Source organism: Pseudochaenichthys georgianus, chromosome 24, assembly GCF_902827115.2.
Source record: "Pseudochaenichthys georgianus chromosome 24, fPseGeo1.2, whole genome shotgun sequence".
Lineage (NCBI taxonomy): Eukaryota > Metazoa > Chordata > Actinopteri > Perciformes > Channichthyidae > Pseudochaenichthys > Pseudochaenichthys georgianus.
In genome coordinates this window covers 23,168,714-23,191,037 of record NC_047526.1, presented here as the reverse complement: position 1 = coordinate 23,191,037, position 22,324 = coordinate 23,168,714, and the positions used below count along the sequence as shown (strand labels likewise).

At 39.5% G+C, this 22,324-nt stretch overlaps 2 protein-coding genes across 7 annotated transcripts; one reads left to right on the top strand and one right to left on the bottom strand.

Annotated features, from left to right (window-relative positions):
- Window positions 1–952: 952 nt before the first annotated feature.
- On the bottom strand, window positions 953–14,817 carry snx9b (sorting nexin 9b). Of its 6 annotated transcripts, none has more exons than XM_034075593.2 (20): window positions 14,511–14,817; window positions 13,586–13,672; window positions 12,453–12,527; window positions 10,920–11,051; window positions 10,236–10,313; window positions 9,084–9,246; window positions 7,666–7,701; window positions 6,676–6,811; window positions 6,469–6,556; window positions 6,161–6,286; window positions 5,909–6,026; window positions 5,690–5,820; window positions 5,004–5,107; window positions 4,790–4,893; window positions 4,547–4,624; window positions 4,284–4,360; window positions 3,339–3,428; window positions 2,642–2,756; window positions 2,464–2,555; window positions 953–2,350 (listed from the first exon to the last, which is right to left on the bottom strand). In XM_034075593.2, the coding sequence occupies exons 1-20, from the start codon at window positions 14,520–14,522 to the stop codon at window positions 2,303–2,305; spliced, it is 1,890 nt and encodes a 629-aa protein (XP_033931484.1). In that variant the 5' UTR covers window positions 14,523–14,817; the 3' UTR covers window positions 953–2,302. The 6 variants fall into 6 exon arrangements, with proteins under 6 accessions (XP_033931484.1, XP_033931485.1, XP_033931486.1 ...); XM_034075594.2 differs by having other exon boundaries at window positions 6,469–6,553; window positions 14,511–14,816; XM_034075595.2 differs by lacking the exon at window positions 7,666–7,701 and having other exon boundaries at window positions 14,511–14,816.
- A 1,595-nt stretch (window positions 14,818–16,412) lies between these two features.
- Window positions 16,413–22,187, top strand: moxd1l (monooxygenase, DBH-like 1, like). The gene is made up of 13 exons (XM_034075599.1): window positions 16,413–16,686; window positions 16,824–16,970; window positions 17,653–17,805; window positions 18,026–18,106; window positions 18,369–18,524; window positions 18,621–18,723; window positions 19,266–19,438; window positions 19,546–19,634; window positions 20,385–20,481; window positions 20,610–20,669; window positions 21,042–21,136; window positions 21,295–21,394; window positions 21,565–22,187. Exons 1-13 carry the CDS (start codon window positions 16,417–16,419, stop codon window positions 21,718–21,720), a joined length of 1,680 nt encoding a protein of 559 aa, XP_033931490.1. The 5' UTR covers window positions 16,413–16,416; the 3' UTR covers window positions 21,721–22,187.
- The last annotated feature ends 137 nt before the right edge of the window (window positions 22,188–22,324 follow it).

The following is a 22,324-nucleotide window of genomic DNA, read 5'->3' as shown; positions in this document are numbered from 1 at the left end:
TAGAAGATTACCCAATTTGTGGATTGACAAAAAGTTAATTTGCAACCATTTAAATAACCTAAAGTCATTTTCATTGTTGCTTTGCTTATCATAATTTTAAGGTTTGTAATAATTTGTAAACCAAATGATGTATCCATTAATGAACAGAATATTGAGCAATAAAAGTTAAAATGAATATATTTACTTTGGTAAATAATTGCTCACTTCCTTACTGACAGAATGTGACGCAAGTGACACAATTGAATATATAAAAAAGTGTTTTTTGTCTACAAGAGCACTCAAACAGTGGGGACATTTCTGATATGTGGAAATAAGAGATAACTCTAATCATACAGTACACACACTGCTGTTTATCTGTGGCATCCAGTGAGTGTTACTTACATTCAAATTACTCCAGGCATGGGTCTCCAGAGACCTTTTGCCTATTGGCAGGTTTCTGCTCATTTAGCGGGCATTTGTTGAGCAGAGGTCAAATGTGGGCTGAAGGATACAGGACGAAAACTGCAGGTCAGTTCATTTTTAAACTATAGTAAATATAAAACAAAAATAAAGGTATTACAAGATTTTACACACTCGGTATGAGAGTATTTGTCTTATTGCTCCAAGCTTAGAAGCCCTAAACAGCTAAACACATACACAACAAATATTGAGAATGCATGTACTGTGTGGTGCATGAAATCCTACATTATGTGGCCTCAACATCCAGCTGCACCTGATGGGGGCAGAGAGCTGTACGTGGGGTAAAAGGGCTCTTTCACTTGCCCAACTACAAGAGTGCACAAACACACTCTTTGACCCTTCACACAGGCTGCCGACTCATTCTCATTCCTATCCATCTCTACACAAGAAGCTGCTAAAGCGAATAAGGGCTTCACTGTGAGTTATTCAGAGTGTGTGTGGTGTGCAGAGAACAAGACAAGGTTCCTTTCAAAAACACACAAAGAAACTCCCAATGAGTACAAATCATTGTTTAATAAATCGAACAGAATTTCTGCTCCTCTCTGAGTTACACAGTATTGCAAATACTCCTATACATAAAATAGTATCTCAATGACAAGAAGCACCTGATAGGTCAGATATAGAATATATTTATATATATATATATGTATATTTTTCAGGTATCAAGTGATAAGAAAACAAAGCGTGAACATGATTAGAGACCGATTGCAAACTGGGTGGTGAAAACAAAAAAGCAAAACTGCAAACAAGACATAATCCATGGCTTCGCCCCAAACTCTACTTATAGTACAGATTCTTACAACTATCATTGGTGCTACACCTTCATATAAAACACCATAACATGGTCAAGGACAAATATCCTTCAGAAGAACAAGGAGCGAGAAAGAGGCAGGTTAATGTCCTTTAAACGCTTTCAATCATGAACCCCAACTTACGTATCAACATCCTACATTTTGTCTTCTCTCCTGAAATGTAAACTGCAGAGTCATGGTACGCAGGCTGGGGGGGGGCAGCCAAGTCAACCATTTCTATTTCCCTCAAAGGGGCAAGGCACGTGGTCAAGACAGGAAGGGGGTGGAGCTTCCTGTTAGCTTTTGAGGAAGTGCAGGATGAAAGGGGGCTAGGGAGTGCCAGCAGTGGACATACAGAGGACACACACTCTGGGCTTTGACAACTCTTACAAGACTAGGATTCATAAAAAAGCTCCACTGCTTTCACCAAAGATGTGCTGACTTTTTCAAATCTTAACGGTACTATTTAGAGGCAAAACATATTAAAATACCGGGGGGAAAAAAGACAGTAAATCTCTGATTCATTGGCAACGCTGCTTTCAGAAAGGATGGCTTTTTTTCTTTCTGTATAGGAAACAAGTGGATATCTTATCTTTACCACTAATAACATGGAAAATGGTAGAGTATTGATTCAAAATCAACTGTGAGCACAGGCATGTTGGCACCTAAAGCTTTACAAAACTTCAGATTAGAGAAACTCAAATCAATGTAGCACTTTTACTTTCCTGTATAAGCTGCAGGCCAGGACAAAGGAAAAGTGTGTGTGTAACAAGTGTGTCTTATTCTGCTATCAGTGCAGGCCCTAAAATAAGTGTCAGCTGCTGCACACGCTCATCAACGGTCCATTTACATCTGAGGGCTCTGACGAATGTAACACCATGAGCAGGGACGGTTGGCAAGAGCAGTAAAGCAAGAGATGAGGTAAGAGTGAGAGAAAAGAAAGAAGTGACATTTAAATGAACAGTAGGGAAAAGTATGCAGTGTAAGCAAGAATATTTTGGATGTTGAGCTGGTTTAACTCTTCTTTCTTTGTAGTGCGAGACTGACGGCTCTCACATGGTAGTGAACTGACTGTGTGCTTCTCTCAGCTTTGCAGCAATCTGTGGATTCAAAAGAAGAAGAAAAACTAGCATGAATACAAAAGGCAACAAAAAAGAAGAGACTGTTACAGACTCCAATTTACTCTGTTAGACGGTCGATTAAAATGCTTTACCGTCTCGTAAAACTTGACTTGCTCTTCCAAGTACAACTGCATGACCCTGTTGTAGTCATAGATACGGTTGCTATGGAAGTGGTTCATCTCAGCTGTGGGAGACGCGGGGGGAAACCAGATGTCAGGTACCTGTGACAATAACCTCCAGCGCTTCAGTGACTCTGAGTGAGAGTGTTACCTTGTAATGCGTACGACATGGTGCTGACGCGCTTAGCCATGGTCACTTTGTCCTGAGGGGTGATCTTACTGGTGGCCACCAGCTTGTCCCCCTCCTTCACTTTGTCTATGGCTGCCTGTAAGAATCAAACAAATAAACACAATCTAAGAGTCTTCAGAGACATTGTACACAAAAGACCATTAAACTTACAAGCTTAAGAAATTAAAAGATAAGTAAAATATAAGTTTTGCATGTTCACTACACTGGTATTTTCTGGACTTGGTTTCACCAGATATTTAAAAATCCATTACAAATGTTTTACTTATTGAGCTTTTAGCTGATAAACTACTTTCTAAATGAGGGGTGTAGCAAATAAAGTTGCACAGTTTAGAATTAGCCTTACCTAATGCACCTTCATAGTGTGTATACAAGCTCCTCTTCTGTACGGTTGTGCAATCACAAGCAGTAAAAAATGTAAACAGGAGGTCACTGAAGCATCATAAGCTTTAACATCACTTCCTCGTATAACAGTTTAGGAGGCAAACAAAATATGAAATGGTCTATTCTTTAAAAATATCTATGACTTTTTCCTCATATATGCATATAATAATATAGATATATTTCTTAAAAGCTGGTGCAACTGGCTCCTGTCTAAATATATATATATATATATATATATTTGTTCTAATGATCCTTATGTGACTTTTTCCCTGCTTACCTTATGGACTCCGATTGTGTCCGGGAAGCATCCAAGAAGACCTTTATATTCATTGTTGGTCTCCATGACAAAGTGGAGGTCTTTCTTGGGCTGTGACGGGAGCAAAGAAAGAGACAAAATAAAGATGAATGTAACCATAAATCAAAAACAGGAAATAACATAAAGCCCTGAAAGTGATAAGAAAAAACAGGAAGACATCATGTCAAAGGAGCAACTTCCCAAATGTTTCAATTTAACAAACCGGCCTCTTGCCTAAAAAAAAGTCAAGTTTAGAATAGAGCAGATTCTCCTTACAAGAACACAAATATTTAGCTAAAATATCCACATTTCTTTCATGTGGTAATACGGTTCAACAACTACTTTATTGCCTTTTGCCAGAATTGATCAAGTAAATGCTGTGTGCAGAATTAAAGCAACAGTTACACAGCATTGTTTTACACTTCAATCTCTATCACAGTCCAGATTATCAAAGTCTACTAGCTAAACTACAACAACTCTACAGCAGATCTGACAAAAAAGAGTCCGAAGCAACATGAGCTTACCAGATGATTCCTCCCTCTCAAAGCTGCATGGTTATCAAAAAGTCCCAAGTTTGATTTTATCACACACCAATCAGACTACATAGAACAGTCTGAAAGCCACAAATAGTGTAGGAACTAGATTTAGGAAACACTGGTCTTTAAGAACAGAACGCTAGGTTAAAGGGGCCATTAAAATGCCAGAAACAGGAAGTAAACACTGACCGCAAGCAGGAAATGTTCAGACATTGCGAGATATTATGGTTATTGATAGAGTTAACACAAAACAATGTAGTTGAGAAAGACACAGAAAGGGAACTCTAAGACCTTTGAGGAAAGAGAGGCCTTTCCTGAGGGGAAACAAGTGGAATATATTATTCAAGACAGGCAAAGGAAACACAAGATTTCTAATAATAGCACTACGTACCTGCTCTGCTACCATCTGAGCTATCTCTTCGTATGTCTTGCCCGCTGCCGTCATGGCGTCAGTCAGGGTCGACTCGCCTGAAGGGGTTAAAATGTCATTACCGTGTTTCCTAATAGCATCCGTGTGTCAATTTGTCTCAAAACATACTTCCCTGCCAGGACTTCCTGCACAGTAAACGGTATCTAATTCTGCTTCTACCATTGTGACGATTCAATTTCATGGGTTCTCATTCAAAGTAGTTGTATTGGTATTTATTGCCGTACCTTGGTATCCACTGCTGGTGAAAACAGAGGAGAGGTTTTGGAAGGCTTTGCCGATTCTCTGGTACTCTTTCGGCAACGCTGTGGAGGGAAATAAACGACAGTGTGAAGGAATTGTGTCTCGAGTTCACAAAATACTCAACACAATGATCCATTGTTAATATAAACAGTAATTAAAGGACAAAATGAATGTTTGGCCTGTGTATGGTAAAACATGTATTTAGCTTCAGTGCAGTGTTTACGTACGGCCTGTACATCTCTTCCAGTGCTCGTTGCCCACGGTGAGGATCTCCTTTACCCCGTCATCCATCGCTTTGGTGAACCTGCTGAACTGCTCACATTTCTGCTCCCTGTGGACGTGTGGGGGGGGGGGGGGGGGGTGGGCACACTTAATGTCAGTGCTTATTCAGTGCGTTTATTTGACTATTTACAGTGGTTTTAAAGTTTGATTTTAACTCACACTTCAGCAGGATCCAGGTCCGCAGCTTCCGGCTCTATCGTGGTGAAGATCATCACTCCTACCGTCTCATCCTTCTCTGCTCTTCTTTTCCCTGTTTTCCAGTCCTGTACCAAAGAATTCCTCATTTTAATTAAAGGTCCCCAATTATACTCTTTTTCATCAATATATTATAGGTCTCGGATATATACTAAACATGTCTCCGAAGTGTTTGACTCGAAACGCCAAACAGATCATTGTCGCATCCCATAATCCCCTCTGTTTCAGCCCTGTTTCAAAAGTGCTGATTCTCTGTCTGTTACTTCAGATGAAAATAAGGAGCCCCTCCCCACGCCCCTCTGAGAGATATTTGGTTAGAAAGAACACAATGGTGCTCTAGGAGGAGATTCAGGTGATAAGGTGTGGGGGGGGGGGGGGTGTTACCTTGGTTGGTGATTGGCTAATGGTTACACAAGCCAAACAAACTTTTTTTTCCTGAAACTTTCAGAATCTCTTTACACCGAGGGGACACATGCTGATGTGTAAAATACATGAAAAAGTGGATTTTGCGTAATACAGTAGGTGACCTTTAAGCAAAAAATAGAATCCCCACTTTGAGTTTCAATAATTTCAATGAAGGGCCCTTGGATCCTTCAACTATACAATCTTAGAGGTACAGATCTTTTGAGAAATGGAGGAGCAAAGCACACCTTCTCGTCCTTGTAGGTGAGGAAAGTCTGGAACACATCACTGCAGGAAACGACCGGGTGCCTGCACATCCTGGTCATCCAGCCCTGCAACCGCTCCATACGCATCTTAATGAACTCTTCCTCAAACCGCCCTGGAATAGAGGGGAGAAAAGATAAAGATGATTTACTTATGTTGTCGTAAGCAATTGTACTCTTGGTCTCAGTCCCAGAGTCTCTTACCTGTCACCTGCTTGTCGGGTAAAGAGGGGATGGGGATAGCTGACCCAAATTTGTCCAGCAGCCTCTCATACAGCCAATCAAAGTGCTTGTATCTGTGATTGACAGTTCGGTTTGTGGTCTGCAAACCAATAACAGAGTTAAAGACACTGGTTGGCTTATAAACGTAACTTTTTTTCATTATATTAACCATATTTATCCAGCTTATTTCACTGAATATGTAAAAACAATGATTAGATTATACTGGATACTTACATTGGGTATGATTTGGTACTCGATGTAGCTCTTGAGCCCGTACAATTTTGAACCTTTCTTGGGATCAGCCACCACGCAGTCCAGCTGAGTGTCTGGGTAAGACCACACCGGACCCACTTCACCCACCTGAGCAGAAACAAAAGGTCTAGATACCTGCGACTCTTCATCTAATGGCAGTCAAACATACATTCACACTGGGAAAAACTGAATTCCAAGCTATGAGACTAATGAAACAAATGGTGCTTTTCATGTGTTATGATACAGCATATGGCTTTTAGTTTATTTAGATTTATTTAGAGGTAACCTACATAGATTGGCAGCCTCTCTTTGCTCTTAGCGAGCTGCTTGCACAGGAGGTAGAGCTCTGGACCATTCTTGGAGAAGCCAGGAAACCTGCTCAAAGAGAAAGGAAAGTTTGAATATTCACCATGACGACACTGTTTTGCTGCTTCAATACATTTTGCATAGAGCTCAGGAATCTAAAGCCTTGTGTCTTACTGCCTATTGAGTCTTACTTGTTGAGGGATATTTTCATTGAAGACGCATGCACTCCTCCTCTCTGCATCGCTCCGCCTTCTCCAGATTCGGACTCGGGGTATCCTGTGGTGGACTTGTCATCCCACTCATCGTCCCACTCATCAAACTCCGCTCCTGAGGGCAGATACACGCACACATTGGTTGTGTTTTAGGCACACACAATACAAATTCAATAACCCTACTGTACAACATGTAAATATACAAGAATCTAACTAGCAGGAATGGACATTAAAATGTTCCATCCAGTTTATTAGTCCAATTCTTAAAATCACTGTTGTGTTGGGTAGAGAGACAATTACACGCTGCAGAATGAGTCTGCTTAATGTTATCTAGATGTAGAATATATTAATGTGATATGGGTTTCTTATTTCATTTCATGAATACTCAGCTTATCGTATCTCTGTGGTCTTGAACATTAAAAAAATGACAAAGATATTTTTCCAGAGGCTATGAATGCAGTTGCACGAGCTCAAAGGCATGCAGCAGCACTCAACTAAAAGCTATCAGACACACGTAATGTTTGTGATTTAATAACATGCATCACAAGCTAAACTGTAAGCATGTACACTGACCTAAGCTTTAAACCTCCTTTTAACAACGTTATCCTATCTTCCGTTACTGCTCTCTGTTTTTGGTAGTGCAGACATGCAGTGAGACATTATGAAACCAATCATAAAAATAGCAATCACAACAAAAGTCTGAACAATTCAAAAGGTTTTTCCACAACATGTATCAGAAGAGCAACATAACCTAGTCACACTCCTCAAGTCACAGCTGACACTTTCCAAAATCACAATAAGGTTAATAAAGTGTTAATATCAAAGTACAAATTGATGCCTCACACACACATGCCTTTTAGGGATTCAAATCACTATCAACTATTTGCTGGAAATTCTCTTCATGAGCACTTTTCACCAGTCCACACACAAATAAAAAGAAAAGCTTCCAGCAGGCGATGCACGGGATACCTGTGTAATCGATAAGGTAAGGATATGGGTAGATGTCTTTGGCGGGAAAGAAAGGAAGAAAAAAGCCTGTTATTTCTTCTCGTCATTTATTCCACCAGTCAGTTCTATTTCTACTATAACAAGTGGGAAATAAAAAATGTAAAACGGACAAAAAACTTGTCAAGTAATCTGTCCTTCTGAGTCAGGAGTGAGGTTAACTTTTCCATAGGCTGGCAATAACAGAGTCATGATTTGGTTTCTCTGTCCACGTGTGTCTCTGTGAATGGAGTGGCTGGAGACAGGCGACATGTCTGGGAGTTAAAGTCACTTTAAATCTGTAAAGAGCTGGGTGAAAAGTTTGCATTTTAATAATATATACTGGATGGAACTACCTGGAGTTTTATATCAGAATGTTATCTGTATATTCTCAAGTATTTCCCTTAGTATTGGGTTAAGTTGAAGGACAAGAAACAGTGGTGTCCTGAATATAAATTCTCTTCTTTTATATTGCACTTTAGAGAAGGTGACTTTAAGAATCATTTGCCACGACAACTTGACTTGGGTTTTTATAATCTTCCTAGTCAACATAAAAAGCAAAGCCCCAAGCACATTTGAAAACATCTTCTGTTTGACAAAAAAGACACGTGTTATAGTTGCAGATACTCTCACTGTTCTCAAATATTAACTATAGGATCTCTTTTATTTCCCCCCAAACAAAGACATACAGTATTACCACATCTCTGGGAAAATATGGGACGGAAAATCTAAAAACATCCATAAGGTGTACTTAAACACTGAAGAGTGGGGGGTGTAGCCACTTTTATCCAATGCAAACATAGTCCTGTACAAAACAATCCACAAGCTACATAATCTAACTGTGCTGTAGTGCAGTACTACACAAGCTTTCTTATTATTAAGAGTTTTAATTATTATTTGATGAATTTAAGTCAGCAGTAAGTCTTGGCTTTCTGTAACAACCATATTGACTACAGCCATATATTATTTCCCCAGAACTACAGTTTAAAATAAAAGTAAGCATAAACTGTTTAACAAGACAATAAAGCTAAGTGTGACCTTCCCATGCATGCAATCACAATAAAAAGCTCAAATCGAAGTTTTAGCACCACAATGTCCGGATCATTATGGCTGTTACCTTAAGAAAACCTAGATCAAAATACATTAAAATAATCTTGTTACGCATTAGGGAGTAAACACAGATCAACAGAGAAGAAAGCAGAAGCAGCATAGTCTTACATTCTTGAAATTATCATTGAGGTTTTAAATAGAAATGCTGAGTAGTTAATGTAATCCCAACCACAAGAATGAAAGTTACCATTTATAAATAGCACAAGCTAATGGGCAGTGGCTTTCCTCTGCTGGCACGTGTTGTGTTTTTGACATCCGGCTAATCATGGTTTTCAACTGAAAGCTGTTCTTACCTGGGCCCTGGTACGCCTGAGGGTGGCCCTGTGGTGTGTTGCCCCAAGGCTCTGCAGGGCTCTTCCCAGTCTGGGTGCCCTCTGGATTGGCCGCCCAGTTATTGTTGGAGCCCCCCGAGGGGTCCGCGTTCCACACCGACCAGGGATCATTACCGTTACTCGCCTGCAAGAGACGGAGAGAGAACATGTGAGGGACGAAAGAATGACAAGCATGAAGAGGGAGAGGGGGGAGCGAACACAGAGGAGGGTCCGGGCAAGTTTAGAGTCTGTTTAATGAGACGCTGACAGAAGTATCTAAACAACATGCTTTTTCAAACACCTGATGCGATCTGGCCTCTAACAGGGAACATTCTATGAGTTTGTGTATTCTGTTGAACACGTGCAGAAACTCTAAAGGCAAAAAGCTGCATACTTGAAAAAAGAAACTCACTTACGATGTTGAATTTGCATACACACTAGCACTCTCAAGTCCTCACACACATTAGTTTGAACAGCGCTTACAAGATGAAAATGCAACTGCATGCCGTGCTTGCGGTGCCGCCATATTGTGAACCACTATGAGAACTTGTGTGCACAGGCATGCAAACATGTATGTGTGCCCTTTGAAGGTTAATGCTAACAAGCAGAACACAGAACACAGAAATAGTGCAAAGTCACTTAAAAAAAAAAGACATCATGCACACAGAAAAATACTGTAAATAATCAACCATTATTTCCACCACAAAATGCTGCAATGACAAATGAGCACAGAAGAACACAGCATGTTTCAGATTTAGCAGCACCTTTACTGTACACACATATATCACAATGTCGAGAATATTTCTACGATTTCTCATGATCATCTGGAGGAAATGTTTGTGTTGTGCTCTTATGATTCATCCGTGTGATTCGTCAATTATATGTGAGATACGAAGATCTTTAGGTTTGAGATTGTAGTGCTGATTCATAATTGACTCAAAGGTAATAATATAAAGGGCGTGGAGATCGATTGGTGGCGTGAGTGTGCACTGTGGAGCAAGGTGCACGGAGAGTGTGAGATCATGCTTATGCAGGCAGTATGAGTGTGTGGGGGGGGGGGGGGGGGGTATCAGACAGGAAGGGGGCTTGGGGGTAAAGGTTTTTTTTCCACCACCCCTACGATGAGGCGGTTACCTCATCAGGGGACGAAAGGTAGGGGGAAACTGGGGTGTCGGGGGTGTCCGGCTGGGGACCTAAGACCCCAGCATCCACCTTGAGGGGAAAAGAAGGTGACATCATCACAAAGCACCAGCAGGGAAGGGTTACACTCGGCATGGGATGGGTTAACGTGATGCTGGATGTGGATGTGTGAGTTAGGGTGAGAGCGGGAGAGCATGAGGGATAATGGCTGACACATTTCCTGCCTTGACTCAACCCCTTACTGTGGCCACATTTCTACTGACCCAGCAGTACGCTCACAGGAGTGGAACTTCCTGCCTGTTAAAAAACACATTTCACTAGTTCCATAGTTTTTCACTAGAGCTAAAACTGAGTTATAAATGACATGTACCACAACGATGAATATCTTCCACAGCAGCTGCTCTCACTTCTGCATCTCTGGGGTTCTCACAAGCTGCACCGATGTCAGCAAAACTCTGTCATCACTCACTTCTGCTTTTTCTTCAACCTCCTCACATACACATACATTGATTGAGCGGAAAAATAGGCAGGTGATCGTTGACGTATTATCGATGTAAAGGTATTTACGTTAACTTCTCTACTGATGGTGGCTGAAATTAGGGAAGTTACAGTATGACTATCTTAATCTACAACTCTAAATACAGGTCAGAAAATAGCCAAATAGAAACATAGCATTACCTGGGTATGTGCAGGTGCTGCTGCGGGAGCGTAGGAATCAAAGATGGACAGGTCTTGAGTAACAACCCCAACATTTGGAGTAGGTGCTGGAGGTCCTGCTGCTGGGACCGACGGTACTGCCTTACCACCAAACTACACATTTAAAAAAAAGATAAAAAGACAGAGGGAGAGTGAGATCCCTTTAGGAAAACACATCAAGATATTCCATAGCGATTTCACATTCTTCAGTGGTTATGTGATCGCGTCTCATTGGCATTCCCTCGGTTTGCAAACTGGGCTTTATCCAAAATGTGTCATGATAGCAATGGCTGTTGATACTTAAACATACACATCGACATCTGCCAGCAGACCAGCAGAGAGCAGTGCAACTAATTGTTTTTCTAGAGAAACAGACTGTGACCTTAGATGAAACATAAACAACAGTGCAAGTGCAATTGTGATCAGAGTGTTTTTATGAACAGTCTGGGAGCAGCTGGAGAAGTAATTTAAGGTCAGACAAGCACACACATCCACATGAGCGTGTATGCTCAGTAAAGCGGACAGATAATGTCAAACTGTGGCAAACAGACACAGTACATTGTTAGATGTTTCAGTGAGGCAAAACTCTTTAACACTCGAGCCGCCAGGGGTCGCTGTATACCTAAAACCGCCAACGGGTAAAATGTACCCGCTATTAGAATGCATTGATTTTCAAGGTACAATGTTCTTTTGATTAACACACTAGAACACAGGGTTAACAGTGAGTTTTGATTGCAGTGATGAAACCTATACCAATAGGATCTGTGGACTCTCAGCTTTCATCTGATATCTAGTTTGTGCAGTAGTATAAAAGATCGCTACAGTGAGTTATGTGCAAAGTGTCTATCTATAACTATCTATCGATCTATCTATCTCTCTATAAGGAACCGCAGTAAACAACAGGCGTTGCTATAGCAACACGTCATGTTTATGTTTTTGCGCGAGATCAATAGCGCAAAAACCACTGCATCTTCTATAAGGTAAATATTACCCGCTGGCGCTGATGGGTATAAATGGAATTTTTTAAGCCATTTTTTTTTTTTTTAAATCTGACTTAATATTGACCATTTTTAACAACAGAGGGTGCTACATAACACACTTTCAGGAAAAATCACGGACTGGGAGACTTGAATATTTTATTGAAAAAAAGTTACATACAGTACAATCAAGAAACAGCTGCGGGTAAAATGTCCCCGTTGGCGGTTCTAGTGTTAAAAGACTTCACAGACTTGACTTTTTAAACCCTCTGTGTCTCTTTTTGAATGTCTTTACTCTTCAGCATGAATCACATCCCCATGATGAGCTCAGTCAGTGGACACACAAACACAAACCCCCTAATCAGCAAAACCCTGAAGGAGGCATATCCTGTTGTGATTTTGGCTTTGCACAAGAGACAGCCAGCCGTTTACAGTCCAGCACCGCAGATATCTAACAGTGGCATTGATAGGGTGTGCTGTTAAATCCTTGTTTTTACTTTGATATAGAAAGAACACATAGTACACTAAGTGTGTATACCTCGATGTAGTCTTCAGGCACCAGTCCAACCTCCCCTCTGGAGTTCTGTGCTTCAATCCAGCCGCCTCCAATATTCTGAAATAGAGTCAGGCCAAAAAACAGCATGTTAGCAAAACAGACCTAGAGCAGACAGAAGATGGTATGTTTTTGAATCACATGCAAACAAAAGATCACACTACTGGGAACAATTGGTGATAGCAGAAGACAAAACGTGAAAGCCAACCCCTTTTGATAAATTAATCATCCACAGAAAGCTTCATTTATAGCTAGACTCATTCAGTTTGATGAAAGGACACATTTCTACGAGTAATGTGTTTCTATGTTTGATCTGCTGCCACAGAAATACTTAGTCATAGTGTATCAAGTATTTGAAATGCATGCAGAAACCCTGTAGAAAGAACATTTCTACAGAAAAACGTTGTAATTTTCTCTTATTTTGTATTGCATTTAAGGAAATAAGGCTGGCCATTACATGTACAGTACTGACAATTACCTGGTGAACTGAACGAGGATAAATTCCTCCACAATCAGTTTATTTAGAGAAGAGAAAAAACAGTCTGTTTCCTGATACAGTAGTTTCTGATTGGCTTAAGAATGACTTTGATTAGAAAACTATGCAGGTCAGCACACAGTGTGTGACCTTTGAACTGTTGGCGGCTGGCGGTAATGACATCATGTTTACTCGCTCTCTTTTTTCCTTCCTCGAAACGCGCTTGTGACACTCCTCGTTTATTTACTATCGGAGATCATGTGAGATGGGCCTTTATAGGATTGTTGGTTTTGAATATTACAGGAGAGTCACATGAACATACAAAGCTACCATAGCTAACTTCAACCATACTTTTAGGTAGAAAAAAAACCCTTAAACTCACAAAAAAATAAAAAGATTAGGAAATGTACTTTCAATCACTATTTTAACTTTTTTTTAAATAAAAAACCGTTGTATTCTCTTCGTGTCAGCACAGCAGATCCATTCTTTATAATCTGATGAAATAATGTACTATACATCAATACAAAAGTAAGAATTCTAAATGATGACTGCAAAACAGAAAGTCATTCAAACAAGCTGAATAGAAATAAAAATGACAGCTAAAAACCAGAAGGAAGTTCGAGGCATGCTGGTATAGATTTACCTTGTTAGTGATAGTGAGGGTCTCTCCTTCTTTCACCGTCAACTCGTTGTTTCCGACCTCAGCAGAGAAGTCATATAAAACTTGTGCCTGAACACAATCAAGAATAAACATGCAATACTTAATAATAATTGATGAACATATATTTTCATGTACACACAAACACACCTTATACCACCCTCTGGATATTAACTCTTGCAGTTAAATTAGGGCAGGGAAACATGTAAAACAAGTTTTTCTAGGCGTGTTATGATGATTCTTAACACCAGTATTCCAAAAACAAGGTCAGAACCATCACATTACCTACAGTTAACACATAAGTGGGATGCTTATGTTTAGTTGGTATAGGAACCTAGTAGCACAAACACAAAGTTGTAATCTCAGACCCACCCACCGATTTACTGTATTATAACAGCAATAAGCCTACTCATATTAGTTAGGAAAATGTATTGATACTCCTAAAACTAACTTTATTATGTTTAATACACTGCAATTAATGGTAAATAAGATCAAATATCACTGAATACCGCACTGAATGAACGTAGCCATACAGACTCTAAAGACAACATTTCCCAGCATTCCACGGGGCAAGAAATGACCCGCACTGGAAAGGTAGTAAAATGTCACAAGACACTTTCTTTAATGAGGCACATTTTCCATGTAGTATAGCAAAAACATTTGTATCACATTTACTGCATACAGATGTGTCGTAAGTGTTCATTACACGATACTTCACCAAAGTATTGACTCTTTGTAGCTTATCGAGTGAAGTGTACACTGTAAACCCAATGCGAGAAACTACAACTCTGTGCTTCAACAAGTCCACACAGCCCGCATTATTCGCAAAAATACAGCTGTCAGGGGAAGCTTGGGCAGACAATACACCCGGGTTGACGTTTAAACAGCCCAGAAAAGTTGTCAGACGTACCTTAAGCGCCATTGTCGAAGCATTGATCAATCATTACAAAACAGGCCCTGCGGTTTTCAGGTTTTCCAATCCTCAGCTGGACATTTCCCCCCGCTGCTTTTCAACTAAAGGAGACGAAACGGTATTTCCTCCCGGTGAATATCCGCCGCAAAACACAGACTTCAACACATTACTAAAAACTGTTTGTTGATTAAAAACTCAAAAATCCTTGAAAAGGCGGAAGGAAAGCACCAGTTAGTGTAGCTTCAAGTTTGAAGCGCGCACAGAGCTGCTGACAGTGCGGAGGGAGTGACCTGCAGCACCGAGAGAAACCGGAAAGGTAGGGTCGCTCCGTCCGACATGGCCCTCCAAGACATGACTACAACATTTAGTTTTCAAATAGAAAATACAACCAGAAATAAAATACAGATAAGTAATAAAGAAAACACGATAACTAAATAATATGCATTGAAAATGGTTGATGTTAAAACCACAAAAAATCAACTTAAAAAATAAGAATAACACAAATAAATAGGACCTATTGTATATTATAATAATAATAATTATTATAATAATAATAATAATAATAATAATAATTGTCATTAATTAGCCTATAACTATAGCCAAATGATTCCAGCTAAATGTTTTACTTAACATTTGGTATTATAATTTCTTCTTTTATTAGTTCATATTTTATTTTCCAAGATATTTCAACAATGTTCATACTTTCTGACTACATTAGGTTAAATAGATGTGTTTCTGAGTCCAATAAATGATCCCAGTGGTATTTGTGTAATCTTAAAACAGCAACTCGTGAGTTTTCTGACATCGTTGTTGACAGATCACAGCTGGCTCACAGGCTGAAAGGGAGGGACCCTGAACTCATTAATTGTGCTGCAGTCGGCCTCTGCTGGCCTCAATGTGCTATTACATTTCAAGCAGGGTCTCCCAATGACTTCACTGTGGTCAGGATCAGAAAGGCCCACATAGCCTTTTGTACATGCATCTATACTGTTCAAAGTGTTGGACCTCACATTGAAAGATGAAGCAACAATAGCAGTGAAATGTTCTCTGTTTATTCGGTGCAGCTCACATGTTTATATCTCTTTGCTGTATACTGCAAAAATTAAAAAGGCTTGATTGTTTAGAAAATTGCAGGTGCAAACAGGTTTAAATACCATGGAATAGACATGTTAGAGTTGATACAGTGAAGTGTCTTGACGAGACGAAAGTTGATGAATATAGATAAAGGCCAACAGCTTTTACATTTCAAGTTGCAGCCTTGTAAGTAATTTACATGTTAATGTAAAAGCACTGAAGCAGTTGAGCTTTCAGTTAGGGGTATAAAAAGCAATTGAAATGTAACAATGACTCACCTGGAGTGTCCGCTGGTATGTGTAACCTTGTCTTTGGCCAGAATAAGTTAAGGTATAACTTTCATTCCTGCTACTTCTTCGTCACCTCCTCATATTTCAAACACCTGTGTGGTCTCATTCGTCTCCATGTGTAAGAACCGGTGGAACGGGTTGAGGAGCTTAGAGGGGATGCAGTAAGGAGGTAAGGTCTGCTGCCCACCTGACCACAGCCCGTTGAGAGTCACAGAAGGGTATAAGTGTGTCATCTTTGACCAGACTAATGATTTTTCAACCTCTGACATGAAATGCAGTCAACTTGCAGATCTGACACTGAGAATAAACTATACAAAAATAAATATATAGCCCAACAACCAGAAAAAGGTCAGAGCCAATGTTTCATTTTTGTTCACAAGGGCAAATGCAAAATGACAGAGCATTTTTTCCCCGTATCACTTGAGTTCATCTAGCAGCGCAGGTGTGTCGGGGGAGGAGGAGGAGGGTAGGAGGGGATGTTGGCAGCTCTACACAGACTGTGAGCTCAGTTTGAAGATTTCCAACTTCACAGAGACATCATGCATTCTCTGCTTCCTTTCCTCTACCTGTTCTCGGCTTGGACAAAAGGAGCATGGGCTGCGGACCCCACCATGCCCTTCATGGAGTACCTGGATGAAAAACATATGGTCTGCCTAATGTGGGGCTTTGATAACCTGAAAGGAAACATCACATTCAAGCTGGAGGTCAACACAACAGGTTGGGTGGGTTTTGGATTTAGTCCGAATGGAGGCATGAAGGGGGCAGACATGGTCATGGGGGGAGTTGGGCCCGATGGAAGTTACTTCACAGTAAGTTATTATTAGATATTAACATGTGAAGTTTTTTTTTCATTTTCATACGTATTACAGGCAAAATATGTGTCGGACTGCAAGCACAACATAATATCTTTCTGCTGTGTGAAAGTTGTGCATTTTTTGTCCATTAGGATCGACATGCATTGGGAAATGTTGAGCCCTTGGTGGACGAGCAGCAAAGCTACACTCTCCTCTCTATGAATGAAAAAGATGGCCAAACCATCATGTCCTTTCGGAGGTCCATTCAGTCGTGTGATAAGGAGGACTTCCTTATTACTGTAAGTACATTCGGATATTTTGTCTTTCATTTTACAGTAAATATATTCTGCATGTGTGGTATTTAGTATTGGCTACGGGGTTGGGATATAGTAAACTCACAACACAAATTGACCGTGGTGACTCTCCATTATCAGGATTTGGAGATATTTGTCAGGGTATATTTCCAAATAACACTGAAAAGATTATGAGATTGGAAATGTCCGAAAAAGGTCAGCCCATAAAACTTTATAAAGTGCAAAAGATGTAAGAATTTTGAGGTACCCCATCGCAAATGCTGCTCTTTCCATGGGAACAACACATGCTGCATTACTCTCCAGCTCATTGTTCCTATAACTTAGCCTTTGATTGTTGTTTTACACATTGGAGCTTAAAGCTCAGGTTTCCTGCTAGTATCCATGTTACCTGTGTCATAGGATTTCTTTTGTTAGGTTCACCTGAATCTTCGTCAACAACTTGAAGAAGCATTGAATTGGATGTTTTCAGATATGAAGACAATGGCAACAAAAGAAAAAGGAGCTCAAGATTTTGCGTTGAAAGTACTACACAAATTTGGTGATAAACCTTGTTGTGTGTGTTAACATCGATCTTGTGGATCAGTTTTCCACTGAATTACACCCCTTTTATGTTGCTGCTTTTGTAGCGTATCATATTTGTTGACTAAGACTGTTCTCTGTTTTACAGGCTCAACCTATTAAACTGATTTACGCCTACGGATTAACAGACGAAATAAAATACCACAGGGGCAATAGAGGCACAAAGGAGGTCAACCTGCTGGAATATATGCCCAGGACGACCTCAACCAACCTCAACTTCCTCAGCGCCACAATGAACAATGTACGAATCATTTTGAAATGTGATGACAATGATACACAATGCTTACTTGTGGGACCATTTGTAGATTTTCTTAATTATTTGTATTGCCCTTTCAAGTAATCATCCATCGATCTATCGATCTATCTATCTATCTATCTATCTATCTATCTATCTATCTATCTATCTATCTATCTATCTATCTATCTATCTATTTTGCCTTTTTACTTTATTGTTTTATCAGATCGCTGTCCCGGCTTACCGTACCTACTACTACTGCAAGTACATGAAGCTGAACTTAACTACAAAACATCATATATATATGGTAATAATCCTTTATTTTTGTCATCACACCCATCAACTGTCAGGTTTTGTTTGGATTAAAGTTCAATAGCAAAACAAGTCTTATATACGTATACAATGAAAATACTGAATTGATAATATAAGCAAGTGTCTTTTATTAATCTCTAACAATGGGAAACATGACTAGTCCTTCTCCCAAAATAAAATAGACTACAACCATCATGGTCTTTTTAAATATTTCATCCTTCATTTGCTGCTCTCTTACTCTTCTAATTCTTCCTCAGATTGAACCTGTGATCGAGCAGATTGACATTGTGTATCACATGCTGCTGTACCGCTGCCCCTCCTTTGTGACGGAGGAGGACGACAGGCCGTGCTACATGGGCGACATGGAAGATACCTGCTTTGGGGTGGTGGCTGCATGGGCCGTGGGAGGAGGGGTGAGAAAGCATCAAGGGTGTCTCTATGAATGCTTAAATGCTTGTCAGTGTTTTGTGTGTGCAAAGTGATTCACGTTGTTTTCCTGAAACCCTCAGGTATTTGAGCTTCCAGAAAATGTTGGTATTCCGATTGGAGGTGCGGACAGTGGTACCATTTATAGACTGGAAATCCACTACAATAACCCAAGAAAAGAAGCGGGTACAGTAGATAATGTTTACTCTGTCTATCTTTAAAGACTGAGTGAAAATGTAAAAATGTTTTTCTCAACAATGTTTTTGTAAAATTGTATATAATGTCTAATGCAGTGGACATCATATCCACAAAGGCATGATTTGGCATTAATAAGAAAAAAACGTTTAATTATTTGTCATTTGCTGACTATTGGACACAAATATAAATCTGCTGCCTGCCTTGACTCCTCTTCATCGGCTATTCAAGCCATTTTCTCATAACATTGTGTGTTTGGGTGACACCCCATTTGGAAAAGACAAGATGTGTTCTGTAGGTCAACACCCTTATGTGTGTTACATCACTAGAAGCGCAGGATGTATGTACGTTTTACTCTACATCAGGACTTAAACAAACTGCATGCATAATGAAACAAAAATGAAATTTCAGGAATATATATATTGACTTACATCGTTGTTTCACTGAACTGAATATATGTCTTTTTTATTAGTCTGTCTTTATCACAATACTAAGATTTAACATGTCTATATCCTGTCTCCCTCTCTGTTTAGGTAGGACAGACAGTTCAGGACTGAGACTGCACTATACCGCCCAGCTCCGGCAGCACGATGCGGGCATCATGACCACAGGTGTTTCCCCATGGACATCTTTGGCCTACAATATCCCTCCAAAAGCCCCTGAATTTCACACCTACGGCGTGTGTAACACCACACTCTTTTCAGAGGTATGGAATTATTCAGTATGGATTTCATGGAACTGAGACAAGTAAAGACTTACTATTGTTGCTTGTCTATGAACGTATCCCTAATAGTGTCTACTTTCCAACCTCAGCTTCTGAATCCTGTGCCTGAACTGCAATTATTTGCTGTGATGCTGCACACTCACTTAGCTGGGAGGAAAATCAGAGTTGTCCACTACAGGTAGGAAAGAGAGATAAGGATATGCTTTATGTCAGTTAATATTAAAGTTTAAGAAAAAAAGAAACATTTATTTTTACAGTACCAAATCCAGTATAATTGTTGGTTTCTATAAAGTATTATAGGTGTTGGGGAATATTTTCCAAGGCCCATAACTTTGACCCAGTTTATCAGTTCAAACTGTCCTGACTGAGCACACGCACCTCGTAACCTTGGCTGCTGTGCTCTCAGTGTTCTGTCTTCCTGTTCCTGCCTGTTGGCGTCAGCTGATAGAGGTGTTATGATTTTATCTTGTTATGCAGCATGTTGATGATTCTCTCTGAACTAGCTAAATACATGGGTCTGGGGTAGAGTTCTTGAGAATTGACGTGGCAACTCTACCGTGCAGTCAGATCGTGGCTGCTGTGACTTGTGATGTGAATTCTCCAGCCGAAGCTCCAAATAAACCATCAGTGTTTGACATCAAAGCTCTTGCTCTTCCCGTGTCTCTTTCCTGAGTCGGTGACTCCCACTGCATTGCTGCGACACAGAAGTTTCCCGTACATAGGGTAGTTGTGATTTGAAATCACAGGATGGACCACAGATGGAAATGAGCTATTAGCTATAATCTGGCATATTGCATCTCTTCTCTTTGCTGAGATTAATGTTTTTGTATGCATGGTCCTTCTATAAATAAATAAATAAATCAAATCAAGTTTTGATGCAAATTATACATTCTACTATTGTTTTCTTGTACAAATATTAATACTTTAGGAATGGAACACAGACAGGCTTCTTGGCCTTGGATGAAGACTATGACTTTGGGTTGCAGCAGACAGTCAATTTGGGGCACATCACAACCGTGAAGCAGGTAAGTCTTTTTGCCTTAATGCACAGATGCGATGCCCATGTGTTGCACGACCATTTTTTAATAAGTTATTAGTTGTTAAAGTTAAAAACGATGATGTATGATGCCACATTTCTGTTCTCCCACTACAGGGTGATGAGATTGCAGTGGAGTGCACCTACGATACTTCCGATCGCACCAATGTCTCTATTGTGCGTAAATACAGTAGTCTGCTTTAAATTAAATCAGTATCATCAGAGACATATAAAGTAAAACATAGTAACATAAAGACTTGTTTTGAAACAAATAAGAAGTAATATATTTCATGTATCTATTTGGAACTGTTACCATAAACCTTATAGTGGGCACCTTAACATGAACACAAAAAGAAATGTTCCTTTCTTTACAGATAAATTACATCACAATTTTGAAGAAAAAAAAAAACTGCTCAGAAGACAACACAACTCATAAATCTAAATTATTGGAGTACATGGCTGTCATAGCACCATACACTGTTTGAAATCCATTTGCTTGTAAAGAGAGAAACTCATGTCTCTGCCATGTTTCACCTTTTCCACGCTCAGATGGGGTTAGGATCTACTGACGAGATCTGCCTGGCCTTCCTATACTACTACCCTGCAATCAACATCACCTCATGTGTTAGCCACCCAAACACAGGGTACAGTATCTATCTATAAGCTAAGACCTGATGCACTGATTCACATAATAGTTCTGGTTATAAAACAGCTTACATGCATATCGACCTTGAACTATTTGTTTCGATCAGATGTATTTCATTATGCTGTTTTGAAGTAGCTGTGCACTCATTTCATACAGCATGTCTGAGAACAGCACAACTTCAGACCAGAATATGATTGCTGAGCAGGAAAGTTTAATGAAGAACCTCCCACAAATTCAGTATGCCTTCAATGACAAAGTAAGTAACAGTCTGAATTGTTTGACAGGGTATTTTCTTTTTTTTACTTGGATAACATAAATACATTTTGTTGAAGAATTTCTGTTTTCCTCGTCAGTCTGTCATTGTTTCCACCAAATATTATAAAAGAAAAAGTTATTTCTATCTTAAACCATCTTGTTTTTTTACAGCACAACTACTCAGTGAACGCACATGGCACAGTCAGGGATATGATGGAGACACTTGTCACCTGTGAGACTAGCAATGCAGCCAATGGACTCAGCACCTCCTGTAAAATGAAGCTGGCAGGAATCATACTTGTGTTACTCTACATTGCAATAATGTAACATGGTTGTAGGAGCAACAGTAACCATTGACATCTTGATAAAGGAAGGCACAGTTGATCAAATATATATTGTTTCAAACTTTAAAGAAGATTGTGTAATCAGATGTCCTCCTTTTATTTTTGTATTGTATATGTTTAGTCTTTATATATTGATTATTAGTCAATAATAAACTGTCAAATTGTTTAGCAACTGACATATTGATTTTCATATTGCGATTTACTGTCTCACTGTTTCTTTAAACCCTGTTTCATAAAATACAGAAATACTTGCCTGGGACCAATTAACTACACACTCAATTTGTAAAGTAAAATGTTCCACTACCTACTTAAATGCATACTATACCAAGAACTAACTGGAAGGAATTCAGCAATCAGTCATTGTTGAATATATATATTTTTTCCATTTAGTATGCATATGCCATGATTATGCATGTAATATATCATGTCGGTTTTCATGTATTGTGTTATTTTTAATGCAATGTAAGCCTGAATGCTGATTTGTATAGTTTACAGTTATATAAAAGAGCATTAATCATTTCTCAATAAAAATTAACAATCTTTAAGAAGTGGATGCATGTAGTTACACAGACTTTCCTCCAGGGGGA